We start from the raw sequence: 18,250 nt of genomic DNA, 5'->3' as shown, positions 1-18,250 counted from the left end.
TATTTACATAGGACTACTTCAGATACCTTATAATCATTAAACAAACATGCATGTTGTGCATCAGTTACAAAAAAGGAAGGTCACACTCAAAAGGTAGCTGTAATGTTTTTATTGATTTTAGAATTCTGTCCAACTGTAGTACTTGACTACATCTCAGAAAGGACTCAAACCACTGCAGCAGGCACGAGGTGGCGTAAGATTAAAATTACACCATTATGAAGAGTACAGGCTTACTGTAGTAGCTTCATAACAGAGCTGAAAGGTGCCAAGTTCTCACACGACTTCATCCACTTTTGCACGTTGGCTGGGGCAGCATTTGCACTACCCGTCTGCTGAAGCGCACACCACGCAACAATGTCTGCTACGGTGAGTTCATTTCCCACCAACCACGACGTCTTGCCCAGGGCAGCATTCATAGAGCGCAAGACTGCTCCTTTTTCCTTACTGCTCCCTTCTTTTAGCTGGAAGATAGCTGTATCAACCCAGCTGTCAATCAGAGTTGAAGTAACTGCATTGTATTTCTGGCCACACAGGGAAAAAAGAAATCTAGCGATGTTCCCCTCTCCTTCAATAGGGCACATTGTTTGAATGCTAAACTTCATCTGGGGTTTTGGAACTGAAATTAAGAAAAGAAAAGAAGTGAATACCACATGGCAGAGAAGTTAAATGTAATAGTAATTCTATGATGTATTTTATTTGTGATGCCAGCAACACTGTTAACATCATTAACCTGATGAACAATTTTCAGTTTTCTTAGTGTAAATACTTAGACTAAAGCAGGAACCTGGGATAAAGAGATCACTTTTTGCAAACTTCAGCCCAATCTCCCACCTAATTTCTATTCTAGCTAACTTACTTGTAGAAACTGAAAAACACTTCTATATAAAAAAACCCCATGTAAATGCCACATGTATTTTAATAGCAGTAATCACAAACAAGAATCTTCCTCCTCTGTCCCCATCGTTGTTCACAGCTATAAAAAGAGAGCAAAAATGGTATCTGCAGTACGTATCCATTGTGTGTCAGCACAAAGACACCAAAGCTTCTGTTGTCAAGGTTTTATAGCAGAAGCTTCATATACTGATCTACAAGAGAACTTCATTCTTACCATCCTTCCAAATAAGAGTAAAGCCCAACTGATACTCGTGACGTGGTTGCTTCTTAGTCTGCTCTCCAAAGCATTTCAAGAGGTTTTCTGGCACACTTTTCACCGATGAATGCGTGTGAACAGCTGATAATACTTTATAGCGTTCACAAAGCAGACTGTGTAGTACTAATAATGACAGCGGAGGTAGAGAAGGATTTGCATTGATTACAATATCTTTCAGGGCACCGTAATCCTGAATGGAAAGTAAAACATTCAGCAGATAAGACACATTCCAGAACAGACTTTGAAGTAGTGGAGTTTTCATTTGACACCAAAATGTACATGGCCATGCATGTGTATATCTGAAATTCTAATGATTTCAAAGAAATCAAGTTTGGACATTTAAAACTTGTAACATTTAAACATCTTCCTTTCTCAACTTGTAATTCAAGAACATGACTGAGGTAAATTCTAGTCCAACCTGAAGCCAAAGTTAAAATTTCCAGTTAGTAACAAACAAGAAACCAACTGTCATAATTTCAAAATTAACCATTCTAGCTTGGAATTATATCTACATGAGAATACATAGGATTTAGTATTTATAAATGTTTGTATCTATAATCTGGATGCCCCAAATGAAATGGTAGTTGTAGGTTATTTGTAAGGATATAAGACTTGTATATTGAGTTCTGAGTGTCACAGGTTTTAATGCCACCCTTCCAACCCTGAAAATCTGAGAGCAAAGAAAGTATCTATCAATGTACATGCTCACCTAAACTTACCTTTCCAAGCATCAAATCTAAATCTGCTCCATTTGTTGTCAAAGGAGACCATTCATCAGTTTGAATGATGTTAGTTACATCAAAGTCAGCATCTGGGGTTTGTATCATTTTTGAGAGACCATCGACAGCACTCTTCAGTTCATACAAGCGTTTTAGAATCTCTTCCTGGCGGGATTCAAGTGCTTGAAGTGACGGGTCAACTTCTTCCTACAGCAGAGGAAAAAACAAGGTCACATAAATGTTCACTCAACTCAGTGTCAGAGAGTCCACAGCTCACTTGACAATAAGTTTTGAAAGACTTTAAACACATTCAAATAACCGGAACGTCATGGAATGTCATGGTCTTATGCCTATTAGTTGTCTCTTTTCTTTTGTTTGTGTGAATGTGGTGAGAGATGGGGTTTTTAATCAAATCTCTGAAATCTTCCTGCTTAACACATTTTTTTAAACCACTAGCTACAGCAAACTCCATAACGTAGTAGAAAACAGACCGCAACCACAGAAACTTAAAGTTGGCAGTGAAGTGCTGAATTAAAACCTGAAAAACCAAAGTTAGCTTGTCAGGATTCTCTTCGGCCCAGAACAGCAGACTGATAGAGTTTGTGTTCAGGCTGCCAAACAAGGAAAATTTTTGACAATTCAGGTAGTTAATAAAAGTAAAAAAACCTGCAGGTTTAGATGGATGGTGTATCATATGAAATCACTCTTTGTAGTCATTCCTAGTTTCAGAGAATATAAACTATAGAGGAAAAAAAGACCATAGGCTTTGTTACATGTTAAGCCCAATGCATCTTTTTGTTCTCTCAGTTATCTTACAAGTCTCTTATCTTACAGTGCTGCCTCTTTTAAAAGATGAAAAATATATTCCTGTGGGAGGTTTTAAGTCTACAAACTTACAATAATGTTAAAGAAAAATCCTTATATAGATAATCCATTTCTAAGCATCCTGAGTAAGAATTAACAAAACCCAACCTATGGACCAAACTTCCTTCTTTCAGTCTACTGGATAAAGAGATAACAAGCAAGGTATCCAAGTGAAATCTTGTTACCCACTTACACAACATTCTCAAAGACAAGACACAGAAACACCTCTTAAGCGACCATTATGTGGCTAGTACACAATTCCATGAAATAAAAACCACTCTCAGAGGAGACTGGTAGTTAATACTTCGCTGTTGCAATGGGACGGCATCTTAGTAAGCATTCCTGTGAAGTTCTGCCCCAAGCCTACTCCTCCTCAGTATCTCCACCAGCAACCTGGGTGAGGGTAAAAGAAGTACTCACTGAAAAGATGTGATGGCATCAAGCTAAAAATGGCCACAAGCAGCCCGAGAGAATTCAAAGCATTCCTGACACTGGAGAGAGGCTGAAGTCAACTTGATTAATGTAACATAATATTTTGCACTTTTTGCCTTATTTAAGAAAGAAGTAACTGAGACTAGAAATAGAGGGTGTGTAGCTGGCTAGTTCCTACCTCAACAGCAGAAAAGAGCACAGACCTGAGCCAACAGAGGGGTGATGCAGCAGGAAGGGGCAAGGCCTGCTGGGACACAGCCACCGACCTACGGGCCCGCAAAGCCTCAGCTCGGCACCCTACTCCAAATACGGCCGGTTAAAAATAGAAACTGAGAAAGAGGCAGGCACGAGAGCCCAGAAAAGCCAAGCTGAGAATGACCGAAGGCTTTAAAAATATTACGGAGAAATTCCTGAAAAAGCTGAGCTTATTTAACCCTCGAACGAGACACTGAGAAGCGAGGAGGAACCAGCGCTGCCTGTGAGCTCCCCGGCGCCGGAGGCTTCTCCCAGCGCCCGAAAGCACGCTCCCTCCGGAGCGAACACCGACCCAGCGCGGCCGGAGGCGGGCCCGCCAGGCTCCCCGGCAGCACTGCGGGCCGCGGCCTGAGCAGGCCTTCCTCCCGGCCGGCCAGGCGGGCCCACCCGCCGCTCCCTCGCTCCTACCTGCGGCGGCGGCGACGCGGCGGGCGAGGGGCGGCAGTGCAGGTTGGGCAGGCGGTACATGCAGGCGGGCAGCTGCTCCGCCAGCACCTCCCCGCCGACCCTGTGGAAGGGCCTCACCTTGTACATGGGCATGGCGGCACCCACCCGCACAGCACGCTCGCTCCCGGCCTGCCGGCGGGCCCGCCCGCCCGCTGCACCCATTGGGCCAGACGGGAGCACGGCGCCTTACTGACTCACCCGCGATCCAATGCACGCTGGCGGCCGCCGCACCGCCTCCTCGTCTTCTTTCTATTGCCCAGCGTGAGCCATTCATCCGTTAAGCGAGTCTCCATAGGGCAAAAGGCGCAGCTGCCAGCTCTGATTGGATAGCCCCATTGACCAGTTGCTGTCAAGGGAGCTGAAAGTTTGTTTGCGGCTGGCGGGCGCTTTTCTCCAGCGGCCAATGAGTGAGCGGGGGCGGAGCCTGCGGGAAGGGGAGCCTGAGGAGAGTACGGCGCGTCCCGCTGGGTCCCGATGGAGGCGGCTGCGCCCTGGTGAGCGCCTGCCCTCGGGCGGGCTGGAGCGGGCCCCGGCCCTACCTGCGGCGGTGGGGGCCGCCCCTCGCTCGCACTCCCCTGCCCGGGCCGCCTCTTCTCACGGGAGGCTCGGGGCCTCGCTCCCCCGCAGTGGGCCGTGCCCTGGCCGCTGGCGCGGTTGCGGCCTCCTCGGCCGCCGCTGGCTTCTCGGTTCCCGCCTCCCCTCCCGACTTGCTCGGGGATGCCTGTGGGGCTCCTCGGGCGCTCCGCATTTGGATGCGGCCACCCGGGGTGTCGGTGTTTTACCCCTCGCCTTGCCCCGCACTTGGGTGCCGGTTGCCCTCGCTTGAGAAGAACGGACGAGCGAGGCCTGGCGCGGCGAGCCTTTACCGCCTGCTTTACACTACCATGTTTTCTCCTGTTCCTCCTCTCTTCCAAGCCTGCAGCCTGCCAAAGCCATCAAGCCCATCGACCGTAAGTCCGTCCATCGGATCTGTTCGGGACAGGTTGTGCTGAATCTTGGCACTGCCGTGAAGGAGTTGGTGGAAAACAGCCTGGATGCTGGAGCTACCAACATTGGTAACCTTCTTTTCATCGTAATTTCATAGACTTCTAAAGTACTTCTTTTTCCTCAAAACAGAGTGCATATTAACAAATCTGTGCAAATACTTTCTATTTGGACCAAGCATGTTTGCAGTGATTTTACACCTCAGATGGGCTCCTAGAAGCATGTCATTTTGTCTTTGTTATTTTATTTGTAGCCCTTTTTGCCGCTAAATAAGGTATGTGGCCTATACAGCAGGGGTGATTAGGCTCTGCTAGCTGCTGGCCTCTAGCTAGCAGGCGGTTAAGGCAGTGTTGCAGTTTCCAGAGCTGCCAGGATGATAGCTGTTACAATTGGGAAAACTTCTGTTCAGGCAAAACTGCAATGAAACTGAACTATCTGCAAGTACAGGCTGGTTTGTATTAGATTGTCCTAACTTTTGACAGCTATAAGGATTTTTTTGTTGTTCAAACTTGACATGGAAAATCGTTATCTGGTAAAGTTACTTCCAGTACAAAATTAATACTGAATACTGTGTATGAACATACAGAATTAAAAGACTTTATTACTTAATTTTGTAGATATAAAACTTAAAGATCATGGAGCAGAACTGATAGAGGTTTCAGATAATGGAGGTGGAGTGGAAGAGGAAAACTTTGAAGGCTTGAGTAAGTTGAACCTTTCTCATAATTTATGTTTTGGACACTTTAAAAGCATATTTTCGGTGAGAAAGCTACTTTTTTTTTTTTTAAACAAATTTCTGAAGTTTAATCATTTTTAACAGATACTCGGCTTTTACATAATGCGTGCATGACCTGCAAGACTTGGGCAAAACTCAACTGGACTTCTGTAGTGCTATTGTGGTTATAGTTCTTGTAGCTCTTTGATTTGATTGCTTATTTAAGTGGAATGAAGAAATAATTATAGAAGAGAAAGTCCTATAAATGTTCATTTAGATTCCTTCATGTTGAGTCATCAGTCATTGTTGAAGGAGTCAAGCCTTGTGAAAGTGACTGCTTTTTGAGAGGTGAATTATAAACTTGAATATTTGCCGAAAGTGAACTGACATTGCATGCCTGACTGTCAAATTTTCCATTTTCTAGTTTTAAATCGCACAAAATGGGAGCAGAAACAATACTGTATGATAAATGTAACTAGCCATTGCAGCAGAAATATCCGCATTTCTTTTTTCATATAATGACTAGAGATCTCTTTCACCATAAGTTATTACTCAGTAACTTTGTGTGTTCACAGTATGTGTATGGTACATCAGAAACCCTTTCTTCTACTGTTCCAGGACAGTGAAAGTTCAGGGGTGCTGCTGCAAACTCAGTTTGTTACCTGGTGACTAGTGCTGCTCTGATTGTGTAGTTTGAGTCCTCCTCAGCTGTGGCAATGGTGGAATAGGCTCATGCCTGTCCACTATGTACCATGCACAGCACAGCACTACAGTTGTTTTCTTGCAGGGCAAAATCTGTGACAGGTACGTCAGTAGCAGAGGCAGGTACTGTGTACTGCTCCGAGGGATCTTGTAATGCATATACCAATAATGCTGTATGAATTTTGGGTGTAAGTATGGAATAACAGGTATATCTGAGGATTTTAAAGAGATCTTGCTTATAAGAAAAGGGGAAAGGAAACATTAAGTATTTAATTATTTTGTCTCTAATAATTATGTAAAATACAATGAATAATACAGAAGTTTTTTTGCTTTTGCATGCAAAATCTACTTGCATAGACCAGTGTCACTTTGAAGTGAAATATATATTTTAAATATCTTTTTCCAGCTCTGAAACATTATACATCAAAGATACAAGATTTTTCTGATCTAGTACATGTTGAAACATTTGGGTTTCGAGGTGAAGCTCTGAGTTCACTGTGTGCATTAAGGTATTAATATTAAACTTCTTATTAGTAGAAAGTTACTATATGCACAAAAATAACAGAAGCTGATTTTTCAGTTTACCGTTATTGATAAAATGAGGCTTTGGAAACTTCCACTTCCTTAATGTTAGGTCAATTTTGAGCAGTAGGTTGCATGACATCCTGAGTCTTTTCCAACCAAAATTATATTACGATTCTAAGCGCCTGACTGGTCCTTTTATGTAAAAAATTTAGCGTTACTTAAGTATGCAAATCTTTGCAGGATGGAACTGTGTACTTGCATAAGTGTTTGATCCTCTGATGTAAAGCAGTATAATATCTAAGTGCTGTGTTTGCTAGGCTGTAACTCATTAAAACTGTATTTAAACTCCTCCCAGACAAACTATACATTTGAAATAGCGCAGCTTTTGTACACAGTTCTGTGCATCAAGAATATTCAGCTGTTATGTATTAGTATGAGGAATGTAGTGTCCAACAAAACCAGACTTGAACATTGCATTTTATAGGAGAAGAATGAAAGGGATACAAATAAAAATGTTTGCATTGTAGCTAGGAAAACGTTACACCACTCTTACGGTATGTTTTTAGTTGTTTGTGGTGAAGAGTTAGTTTTAATTAAATGAATAGTATTGATGTAGTTTCTATGCCTGATTAGGTCGTAAGGAATGGATAAGAAAATATAGTGCTCAGTGAGTAATTCTGTTGCGTCTTTCCTTCCATTAGTGATGTTACCATTTTTACCTGTCATAAGTCTGCAAAGGTTGGGACTCGTTTGGTATTTGATCACAATGGTAAAATTACTCAGAAAACTCCTTTTCCACGACAACAAGGAACGACTGTTAACATACAGCAGTTATTTTATACTTTGCCCGTGCGGCATAAGGAATTTCAAAGAAACATTAAAAAGGTAGGTTAGATCAGAAATTATTAATTCAAAGGAGTGTTATATCCCAGAATTTATTCACTGCTGAATGATATTCAGTTCTCTGTAGAATACATTGATTATGTCAGACTGTTTCATGCCTGTCTTATATCTTCACCAAATAAGAAAACAGTCTTCCTGTATGCTTTTTCTGTTTTGCAATGATTGGTTTTAAAGGTACATTCTCAAATTTTCAGATTTTGAAAAGAATCAATATCATGATCACTTTTGTGTATTTTAAAATCGGGTACTGCTGTGTTATGACTAAATATCAATCTTGTAAACATACTCTTTGTTTTTAAAGACACTATTTTTCACATATTTTTTAAATTTAGTCTGTAAAGATTTAAAAAAATATTAAACCCACCCCCCCTTTTTGTGTTACCTGCAAATATTGAATGTTTTGTTTATACATTTTTTGTTTTAAAAAGAGACATTTCATATAAAAATGAACTTTCTTTTTTCTTTAATAGGAATATGCAAAAATGGTCCAGGTATTGCAGGCATACTGTATTGTTTCAAAAGGAGTGCGGATTAACTGCACTAATCAAGTTGGCCAAGGGAAAAAAAGCTCCGTGGTATCAACTACTGGAAGTCCTAGTTTAAAGGAAAACATTGGAGCAGTATTTGGGCAAAAACAGGTATTACTTTTATTATTGCAAAGAGAGATAATATAGCTGTATAGAGAGATTTTTAGTATCTAATAAATAGAGGGTATGTAGGAAACCTTTAAAAACCATAAGAGGATGGAGCATGTGTTGACTTCTAGCACACCCTACAGGTTGAAAAAGGAGAAACAGTGCAGCCTCGACCGATTCCCTTGAAGTTTCTAAATCTGCTTAGAGGTGTTTTGATGGAAGAGGAGTGATTTAGGAGATAGGGTTACTGCTTAATATCCCTCTGAAACCAGTTTTATGAGCTGTTGTGCCACTAAGCCTCTGAAGGTTTGTGCTTTTGAAAAACAGTATGGACACCAAGGTTTGTATGTCATGAGAACAAGCAATTTAAAAAATCTGAAAAATGGCGTGGTGTGAAAGTCTTAATTGGGGAACAGAAAACTGAGGTGTTTCTAGCTTTCGCAACCTCTTCCTGTGAAACTAAGTTTCATTAGTGTTCTGGTTAACCTTTAAATGGGATTGCAGTCAGCCCCTGTAGAGGTGTGGACTGTGATGCTTTCTAAATAATAGCTGTGAAAATAATTGTTATCCTCTATAAGAAAGCAAAGATGAAAAAAGGCATAAAAACATCTTTTCTACAACCATATGTTACAACCATCAGGAATATTGAGTGGTTGATAGCTGCTGTTTGTTGATAAGCACTTCCTCTCTTCACAGCGCCCATATAGAGATTTCAAAGCCTGTTCGTGCTGTGGCTGAAAGATGAGATGAAAGATGTAACTTTTGTCTTGCCACAGAGCAACAAGCATAGCTGAAAACTCAGTGTTATCTGAATAGAATGTTTAGCTTATAGCCTGCTTATATATCAAATACTTAAATGTAAAATCAGTTAAAGATGCTCTGATGAGAGAAAAATAATAGTGGCATGACTGGGAAAATGTTTGTGGTAAACATATCTGTACTTGGGCAGCTTGTGATTCAAATAATGTATCTTCTCTAATAGTTTTATTCTTTCAAAAGAAACTTCTATTACTCTTTTTGCCTTTTGTTTTTGCATAAAACTTGATTAGGTCATATGTATGTAGCTGGAGAGTCCAAATTGTGTCAATCATTTTGTTGTTCTGTCTATGTACATTTTAAAGTAAGGGTCTGTGAAATAACTAAGGCAAAAGTAGTGATATCAAAGGATGAGAACAGCCATTCATTAAGGCATTGTTTCTGTTTCTCAGTAAGCAGTGCTACTGTCTTCTAGTAGGTTTGGGTATTTTAAGTATTTAACTTGGTCAGCCAACTTGAAAAAAACAACCATTTTATCGAATAGATTTTAAGGCTAAAAAATAACAACAAAATAGAAGGAAAAAATTTATACACGTTTAATGTTTCACTTTTTTTTTTTTTAGTTGCAGAGCCTCATTCCTTTTGTTCAGCTACATCCTAATGAAGCTGTTTGTGAAGAATATGGACTCAACGCTACTGACATGCCACAAAATCTTTATAGGTAATTAGAAAAGTACAAACCACTGTTGCCAGTGGCATTTTACCATAATGCAAAAATTAAAAAAAAAAAAAGGAAGAAAAAGAGTGTGGTGGTTAATAGTATTAAAAATAACAAAGAACAGCATAGTAGATATTAGTATGCAGTTTGGGAAAGACCGTCACTTGATTTAAAAAGTTAATTCAGGACTAAGATGTCAGATGAGTGGGGAGAGCAAAACTACTATTCCTTGTGTCCTAGTTAGTTGTATATTACTGTAATCTTCTGCTGAATGTCATCTTTGTCAGTGCTCTGAGTAATTGGATGGATGAATTGTATCCGTTGTTTATACCTGTATTTCTTCAGTAGCATTACTGAGAAATGTTGAGATGAATGTGAATGAGTTTGTGTCAGTAAATTACCCTTTACTTTCTTAAAGTGTACTTTTTTATCTCTCACTGTACATGAGATCAGCAAATAGATGCATCAATATCTGACCAATGACAGTTCACAACTGACCTTTCTTCTGCTTTCAGAGCAGAAAAATTACAAAAGCCACTTCTTTTGAAATCAGAGTGAACTACTTTTTCAACTGTCTGATGCCTTTTTGGAGCTGAACATCTAGCCTTTGTCAGATAAGGAACTGGGAGAGGAAATAAGTATACGTATTTACTGATGCTGCATAATAGTGTTTCTTTTAGCCCTGTATAAAATATTCTTCCATTAAATATGCTCAGAGTCAGAAAAACTTCTTTTTGCTTTGCTCCTCCATTTTACCTTACTGTTATATTATTATTATTCGTCAGTATTACAGGCTTCATTTCTCGTTGTGATCATGGTGTTGGAAGGAGTACAACAGACAGACAGTTTTTCTTTATCAACCAACGTCCATGTGATCCAGCAAAGGTGAGGTTTTTATTTTTCTAACATCACCAGCGCTAACTTGTTTGGTATTCTCTGAAAACCACTGGGTTGGTACCTGATATGTATATTTGTGGCTTGATGCTGCAAGTTCCTGTGTCTCAAGTTTTTGTCTTCATTTTGTCTTATTTGTGTGAACAAAAGCTCAATCATACGAGATATGATTTAATACATTAATTGTTTTGAAGGGGGTTAAATAACACATACTGGTGGGAAATACAAGATAATAGTATTGACATTTATTTTTTTTTCACCGTCTCTGCAGGTTGTCAAGCTTGTGAATGAAGTTTATCACTTATACAATAAACACCAGTATCCATTTGTTGTCCTTAACGTTTGTGTAGATTCTGGTGAGTTATGAATAATTTTCAGTAACTTCAGTAAAGGGTATAACTTCATTGAAAAATTAATTGTATTTATTGAGACAATATTGTAACTTTTATCTGTATGACTTCCTGCACTGTGGCGATTTTTTGATCTACGGTTGGTGAGGGAGAGAGAGGGTCTAGCTGTGGTTCCACTTTTTTTCCCCTCCACTTTTTCTATACTCAAAAATAACTTCTTATCTCAAGTAAGGAGAAAAAGGCAATCTTATGGTTAGCTTAAATACAAGAAAACTTGTATCATGTTACTGCACAGAATTAGCTTCTGTTTTGTTTGCTGGAATGTTGAGAAAGTTAGAAGTTTAATTTGCAGACATACTGTGAATGTTAACTGTGGCTTTAGTTTTAATCCTGTGAAATAAAAATGGAGGGTGAAAGGGCAGAAAAGTTTGATCCAAGGGTGGAAATTTTTTTTATTTTTCATTTACAATGCAGTTGTTTTTTCTTTTTTCTTTAGAGTGTGTTGACATCAATGTAACTCCAGACAAAAGGCAAATTTTACTTCAGGAGGAAAAGCTTTTATTAGCAATTTTAAAAACTTCTCTGATGGAGATGTTTGGTAGTGATGTTAACAAACTGAACGTCAATCAGAAACTTCTGGACATTGCAGGTAGGACACAAAATGTGAAAGTTTTGTGTATGATATACGGTAGAGAATTGAAAATGAAAAAACGTGTTTTCAAAAACCCAAAGAAGAAACTAAAAAAAATGTCTGGCTGTTAATTGATACACCTTTCAGGGCAGATTTTTCATGTATTGCTTACATTGAAAGATTGTTATCGACATCAAATAATAAAGGAGGACCCTAAGTTATTAAGTGATTGTTATGGAAATTATGCATGCCAGCACAACATGATTTACAGTCAACTTTATGGGGAAAAAGTTAACACAAAAATAATTGATAATGCTTGAAAAAAGATTTCTTCGAAGATATTGGAAGAGATCTGTGTTTCCTTTATTTAAATGTCCTTGAGAAAGAATGGTTAAGGTCTCATAAATAAAATCTGAAATTTTAGTATGAGTTTATTGGATTTTGAACTTTGATTCCTTTATGATAACTACAGAAATTGCTGATTCTTCTGTGACTGTATAATCTTTCAAAATTGCATTTCTGTGTTAATACCACCTCATCCTCTTCATTTCTTTCAACAGAACTCCTTCTAATTTCCTTTGTTACTGACATATAGAATCAGTTGTAGCCTGATTCTTACTGTTATATTAAGTTAATCTTTAGTAAAATACATGTTGGACTGATAATCTGAGAGGTTGAAGTCCTCTAATTATCTACAAATCACATATACTACAAGTATCTATTGTGCCAGCTCCTTAACATCTTGCCAACAGACTTTTATAGTGACCATTAAAGTGTAAGAGCAATTCACTTTTCATTGTCACTCAGTCATTAAACTCTTTTGATAATATAAATAAATGTGCTAATTGGACTGATTGCTGTTCCAGTTTAAAAAGAGATTACAAATTCATTCACACAAGTACCATTAAGTTTCTTAAAGATGTAACTGCTTGTCTGTTGGATATTAATGTATTTCAGCCCCATACTCAGTCATTGTCTGAAGCTTAAGGGCTCCTTTGAGGAGTCTGCTATTTTTCTACCTCTCTTTCCATTCCCTTTACTAAAGCATATCATTTAATTCATGTTTCCAGCTAACTTAGAATCTTGAAATATTCTTTATTCTGATTTTATTAGGCAACTTGAAGAAGACGCTTCCTGAAGAGACAGAAAAGCCTCAGGTAGAAATGCTGGCTGACTCTGAGACTGAAAATCCAAGTGGTGAAGGAAAAAGAATAATGACTCTTGCCAGATTAAGGGAGTCGTTCTCTCTCCATCAGACGACAGAGAGTAATTTTCAAAGCCATAAAAGGGTAAAACAGCAGCACAGCTCTCCTAGACAAATGTCACTTCATGCCACTTTGAGTACTGTAAAGACTCAAAAGGCTGTCTTGAGTAGGAAGTCTGAGAGTTGTCATAAGATGGACTCAAAGATGTCAATTCCAAGCAGATATTTGAGAAAATTAGAAGATAATGCAGATTCTGGATTCTGTAGCACTTCTGAGTCAGATGCTGGATGTAGTACACCAGAAGCTGGGAGCTGCGTCAATAGTGAAAGTGTAATTAATCCTCCTGAAGAAGAATTCTGTAGCTCAGAAGAACAACTTCAAAATGAGTGTCTCAAAACTGTTGGATATAGTGAGAAATCATTGGAATGTGATGTTCAGGTCTTGGATGTTGAACATAAGTTAAATCAAGTGAATGACTGGACTCATCAAAGTAAGTTATCTCAAGAAGCCAATAGTTCTTCCCCAAGAGTAAAATGTTTTAAAAGCAGAAGCTTTAAAAGTGAAGCAGATGACTTCAAGGCAGGTAAATGTCCTGAAGTGAAGAATACTAGGAACTATATGCCAAGTGTTGATGTACTGGTGGAAGTTAAAAAGAAAACCGTGCCACTTGAATTCTCAATGAAGGTTTTAGCAGAGAAGGTAAAAAAGGTAATACAGCAACAACAGAAAAGTACAGAAACACAAAATTACAGAAGATTTAAAGCAAAAATTAGTCCTGGAGAAAATAAAGTAGCGGAAGATGAATTAAGAAAAGAGATCAGGTATTTCCACCTTCTTAACATATTGTATTCATCAATTAATAGAAATAGTTAGGGAAGAATATAAGACCTGTCTTGAGGGGTGGGCAGGAGGCTTACATCTACCTGTTAATTTTGGATATATCTTTTATTTAACTTACGCCATTAAAATGTCCATTTGACAAGTTATTTTGCCTGACAGAGCAGCTGTTTGAAATAATGGCAAACGGAATATGGAAAAAGGCACTATGGGAAAAGGCACTAAAAAGTCCACAAACATCATAGATTTGGCTTGGTGCAGACTTGTATTTTGCAGTGTAGTCAGAGAAACACCAAATTTCATGACAGAGAAGAACACTGAGAAGACTCCATAACTCCTATTTCTCCCTCATGTGAATTTGAAATTTGGTGAGACATGGCTGTGAAAATAAGTTACGTTCAAGTGGTCACTGGACAGTTAAAGTGTATGATTTGTTAATTTTGGATTAGGAAAGCCTTCTAATTGCGAGAAGGCGGCAAATATGTTAGCTGCCTTACTTCAAAACTGTGATGCTGCCTTCAGTGTTATTCACTTGGACTATTGCCATACTGCCCATTTCTAATTTTATTATCACCAGTGGCTACATTTAAAATGGGAGAATCCTGAATGAGTCCTGTCTTAATGATGGATTGTGTTCTGCCAGAAATGACCTCATCAGTCAGTGGCAGATTCCAGATAAATGTACTTTTTCACATTCATAACCTGCTTAAATGAGATTTTTTTTATTTTTTTTTAAATGTAAAGTGTGTTCTGCAGGGGAGAAAAAGATGTTTTTAAGTTTTACAGTCTAACATGATAACTGATGAGGTGTAATTTATAATCTGTTTATATTTTCTGTATACAGTAAAGAAATGTTTGCAAAAATGGAAATCATTGGCCAGTTCAATTTAGGGTTTATAATAGCAAAGTTGAATTCTGATCTTTTCATAATTGACCAACATGCTACTGATGAGAAATACAACTTTGAGATGTTACAACAACACACTGTTCTTCAAGGTCAGAAGCTGATAGTGTAAGTATCTTCAGTGTTTTAACAATAATAATTTTTAAGTGTCATTCAATGTTTCAGAAGGATATCTATGATTATATTTATGTAGCATTTCACACATTCAAAACACTTAAGACAAAAGTTGGGTTTATATTCTGTGTTTCAAAGAGTCAGTCTTCACATGAAAAGTAAATTCCACAGATACAGTGTAGCTATGCAGCAAGTCCGTAGTCAAGCAGATTTCACAGTGGGCTTGCATGGCGACCCACAGTTTGGTAAGCATGGTCATACAGTGAGGATATTGGAGACTGCTATTGCAACAGGGAGTGTTGCCCAACCGACTTAACCCTGCTGAGTAACACTTGGAAGTGATCTGTTCAGTAGTGAGATTTTTTTTAGCAAAGCAAAGTGAAATGTTTTAATAGAGCTCTGTATTAGTATCTCTAGATTGCTTCTGAAACCTATCTTAAGTGGTCTGCACTATGTACCTATGCAATACCATATTACTCTGTCTCTTTCAGGCCTCAAAATCTCAATTTAACAGCTGTAAATGAAACTGTATTGATTGAAAACCTGGAAATATTCAGAAAAAATGGGTTTGATTTTGTCATAAATGAAAATGGTGAGTTTGGGCCAGAATTACTGGAAGTAAAAATCTCTTTTGGTAGTTATCAGAAACTTGGAAATAATATGCATTATAGTATATGGTTTGTTTGGTTTTTAAGACTTATAATTCTGTGGTCTCTTTGCACTATTTAACAGAACATTGTAGAGTATTTATCTCACCAGCTTTTTATAGAAGTTTCTGAAGACTCTTTGGAGTGGCTGGATGTGTGTTTTCTGGATGTGTTACATAAAAATCCTTTTGTTATATCGGTACACTTGCAGGTCCCAGCAGGGTTAGATGCAAGCAAATGATAAATGTAGTGACTTTAAATTAATAGATACCATTGGTAAATAATGTTCTCTGGTTTTCCTTATGGCTTTCGCATTGACTTGCTGTGTACTTTTGAGCAAACTGTGTAACCTGCAAGCTCCTTACTGTTTTCCTTATGCAGCAAGAATAATGAAAGTGCTGTGTGTTACCACTTTGGTATTTGGGAAGTCGCTACAGACTCTTTCCATATTCTTCCTACCAGAATTGCCAATTTTTGCCTAAAATGCTTACCAACAAAAATCCTTAATTATTTTGTAGTCACATAACCTCAAAATAGCTTCATAAACCATTTGTTCTTTGAAATTGAAGGGTTTGTCAGAAATCCGATCTAGCTGCTTTTAAGTTTACCAGCAATTTTTTTGTTAATGTTAAAAGGATATCTGCTATAGTTACCACTATGGTTAGTTAGTAACATCCATCAAAAGACTAAATTTAAACCTTTGCATATATGCAGATCACATCATATTAATGTATCAAAGTAGTTTCTCAATTTTTCTCTCAAGAAGAGGTAATTTCCTGTCATGCTCTTTTTTTTTAATTATTGCAAATCTTTCAGCTCCTGTAACTCAAAGAGTTAAATTAATATCATTGCCAACAAGCAAAAACTGGACTTTTGGTCCACAAGACATAGATGAGCTCATCTTCATGTTAAGTGACTGCCCTGGAGTCATGTGTAGGCCCTCCAGGGTCAGACAGATGTTTGCTTCTCGAGCTTGCAGAAAGTCTGTAAGTACAGCACTTGATGCTTGTTTTCAAATAAATACCATATTTCCTGTTGTATTATAGGTGGCTGTATCTATCTATCTATATGTTGCAGGGGAAGCTTATGTACTATTGAGTGTCAACAGCTGATGTCCTTCATTTTGTTCCTTGTGTTTTTGTCTAGTGTAACTTGGGAAAAATTTCTGGTAGCTTTTTATTTTGTTTCAAACTAGTGCACTTACAAACATACTTAGCTGTATTTTGTCTTCTCTTCAGCTTGTAGGTCTTTCTGCTTTGAATGCCTTGCACAGTATTTATTTGCTCTAGTAGCCGAAGTACTGCTCTTATCTGTGTCAGTTGTCAATATGGAGAAAGAAAATAATAATTGGGGTTTTTTGCCTTTACTTGCAGGTGATGATTGGAACTGCACTGAATGTGCAGGAAATGAGAAAACTGATCACCCATATGGGTGAGATTGAGCATCCCTGGAACTGCCCTCATGGAAGGCCTACTATGAGACACATAGTCAGTTTAGACTTGATTTCACCAGAATAAGTCAGTTTCTGTTTATTAACATTTTCGATTTTAAGTCTCTGTGATATTTTGAGCTTTTATCATGACTCTTTTATTTTGAGTAAAAAAATTTTAGCCAAATTTGAAGACAATAACACTTAAAGGCATTCAGCAGGGTTTCATTGTTATTCCTATCAAGTCAACGATATCGACGTACTGGAATTCATGTGTAAATAACATTTCTTTTACTGCGATTTACTGTGTGTATTACTTATTTTTGCAATCAAGACTTTTAAAAAATAAATATAAATGTTTATATATAAAGATCAAGAGTAGGTGAACCTCATTTATAGCAAATACACTGATTCTTAAAATTGAGTGGAATGTGAATTTAAGTCTCTGGTAATGCCGTAAAACAAACATTAACTTTATATGTTTATACATCCTGTATATGATAATTTTAAAGAAAATAAATTATATACAAGTGAAAATACTTTTTTTTTTTACACACCTTATACTAAAGCTGGGTTTCATTAGATAATTACTTCAAGCATGAATAGTGCATTTAGTGATTAACTTACTGGTATCTGTGTTTAAGGCTTGAATAGAATAATTCATCTGGCATATTTACTTTTAATTAGCATTATTCCCATCCATATTCCAAACATTTTTTTTTTTCCAAGAACAGGGATTCCTTTTCTGAAAAGGAATGGAAAAAAAGCTGTCTCACCAGGCACTGCAGATCAGGTCAGTCCAAATTCTGTCTCAGTAGAATCAAAATAGTTAGAAATTTGTCTTTTTGAATCAGAAATCCATTAAAACAAATAGCTAAGCTCTTCCACTTCTGTAGGACCAAGATTTGACCTACGAACTCTTTGTTTGATGCCTTTTCCTTAGCACCTCCACTTACTGCTTATGGAGTGGTGCGGCTGTGACGCTGCTGCTGTTACTCGGGTGCACAAAGCAGCACGTGCCCCTTCTCTCAGCGGTGTGGCTGGTGTGCTGGGCTTAGACAGAAGCAGTACACGCATTGTCTGTAACTGCCATGCCTGTGAGTGCGAATGGGCCTAGTACTGTGAATAAATTGTCTGTGTTCTGTGTGGAACATGTGCAACGTCTGCTAAACCGGTATTCTCCATCCATGATTTCTCTGTATTAAAACGAACCCAGACGAGGCCGTTTCCCTCTCGTCCTGTGTAATGCAGAATTAATCTCCTGACTTAAAGCAAGCGGAAGGACAGGCTCTCCTCAAGGGTGGGCTAGCCTGGCTACTGGCGCAGTGCCCTCCTCGGGGCAACGGGGAGGTGGCTTCCCTGAACGCAGCGTGGGGCGCCCCGGGCACCGCGGAGGGGACCCGCGGTGGGATTTACCGCCGGCCGGGCCGGCGG

General features: G+C 38.6%; 2 protein-coding genes across 8 annotated transcripts; one reads left to right on the top strand and one right to left on the bottom strand.

Annotated features, from left to right (window-relative positions):
• Positions 1–100: 100 nt before the first annotated feature.
• Positions 101–4,115, bottom strand: AIMP2 (aminoacyl tRNA synthetase complex interacting multifunctional protein 2). Of its 7 annotated transcripts, XM_050905995.1 has the most exons (5): positions 3,842–3,960; positions 2,971–2,980; positions 1,870–2,076; positions 1,109–1,340; positions 101–616 (listed from the first exon to the last, which is right to left on the bottom strand). In XM_050905995.1, exons 1-5 carry the CDS (start codon positions 3,958–3,960, stop codon positions 231–233), a joined length of 954 nt encoding a protein of 317 aa, XP_050761952.1. In that variant the 3' UTR covers positions 101–230. The 7 variants fall into 7 exon arrangements, with proteins under 7 accessions (XP_050761952.1, XP_050761954.1, XP_050761949.1 ...); XM_050905997.1 differs by lacking the exons at positions 2,971–2,980; positions 3,842–3,960 and adding an exon at positions 4,066–4,115; XM_050905992.1 differs by lacking the exon at positions 2,971–2,980 and having other exon boundaries at positions 3,823–3,960.
• A 203-nt stretch (positions 4,116–4,318) lies between these two features.
• On the top strand, positions 4,319–17,331 carry PMS2 (PMS1 homolog 2, mismatch repair system component). Its single transcript, XM_050906048.1, has 15 exons — positions 4,319–4,361; positions 4,783–4,922; positions 5,469–5,555; positions 6,675–6,777; positions 7,495–7,678; positions 8,167–8,334; positions 9,711–9,808; positions 10,591–10,690; positions 10,971–11,055; positions 11,546–11,698; positions 12,794–13,706; positions 14,567–14,734; positions 15,232–15,332; positions 16,204–16,373; positions 16,761–17,331. The coding sequence occupies exons 1-15, from the start codon at positions 4,342–4,344 to the stop codon at positions 16,902–16,904; spliced, it is 2,634 nt and encodes an 877-aa protein (XP_050762005.1). The 5' UTR covers positions 4,319–4,341; the 3' UTR covers positions 16,905–17,331.
• The last annotated feature ends 919 nt before the right edge of the window (positions 17,332–18,250 follow it).

The sequence above is a fragment of the Gymnogyps californianus genome, chromosome 15 (genome assembly GCF_018139145.2).
Source record: "Gymnogyps californianus isolate 813 chromosome 15, ASM1813914v2, whole genome shotgun sequence".
Taxonomy (NCBI): Eukaryota; Metazoa; Chordata; class Aves; order Accipitriformes; family Cathartidae; genus Gymnogyps; species Gymnogyps californianus.
Note: the sequence above shows the minus strand (reverse complement) of the source record. Positions and strands in the feature narration are given on the sequence as shown.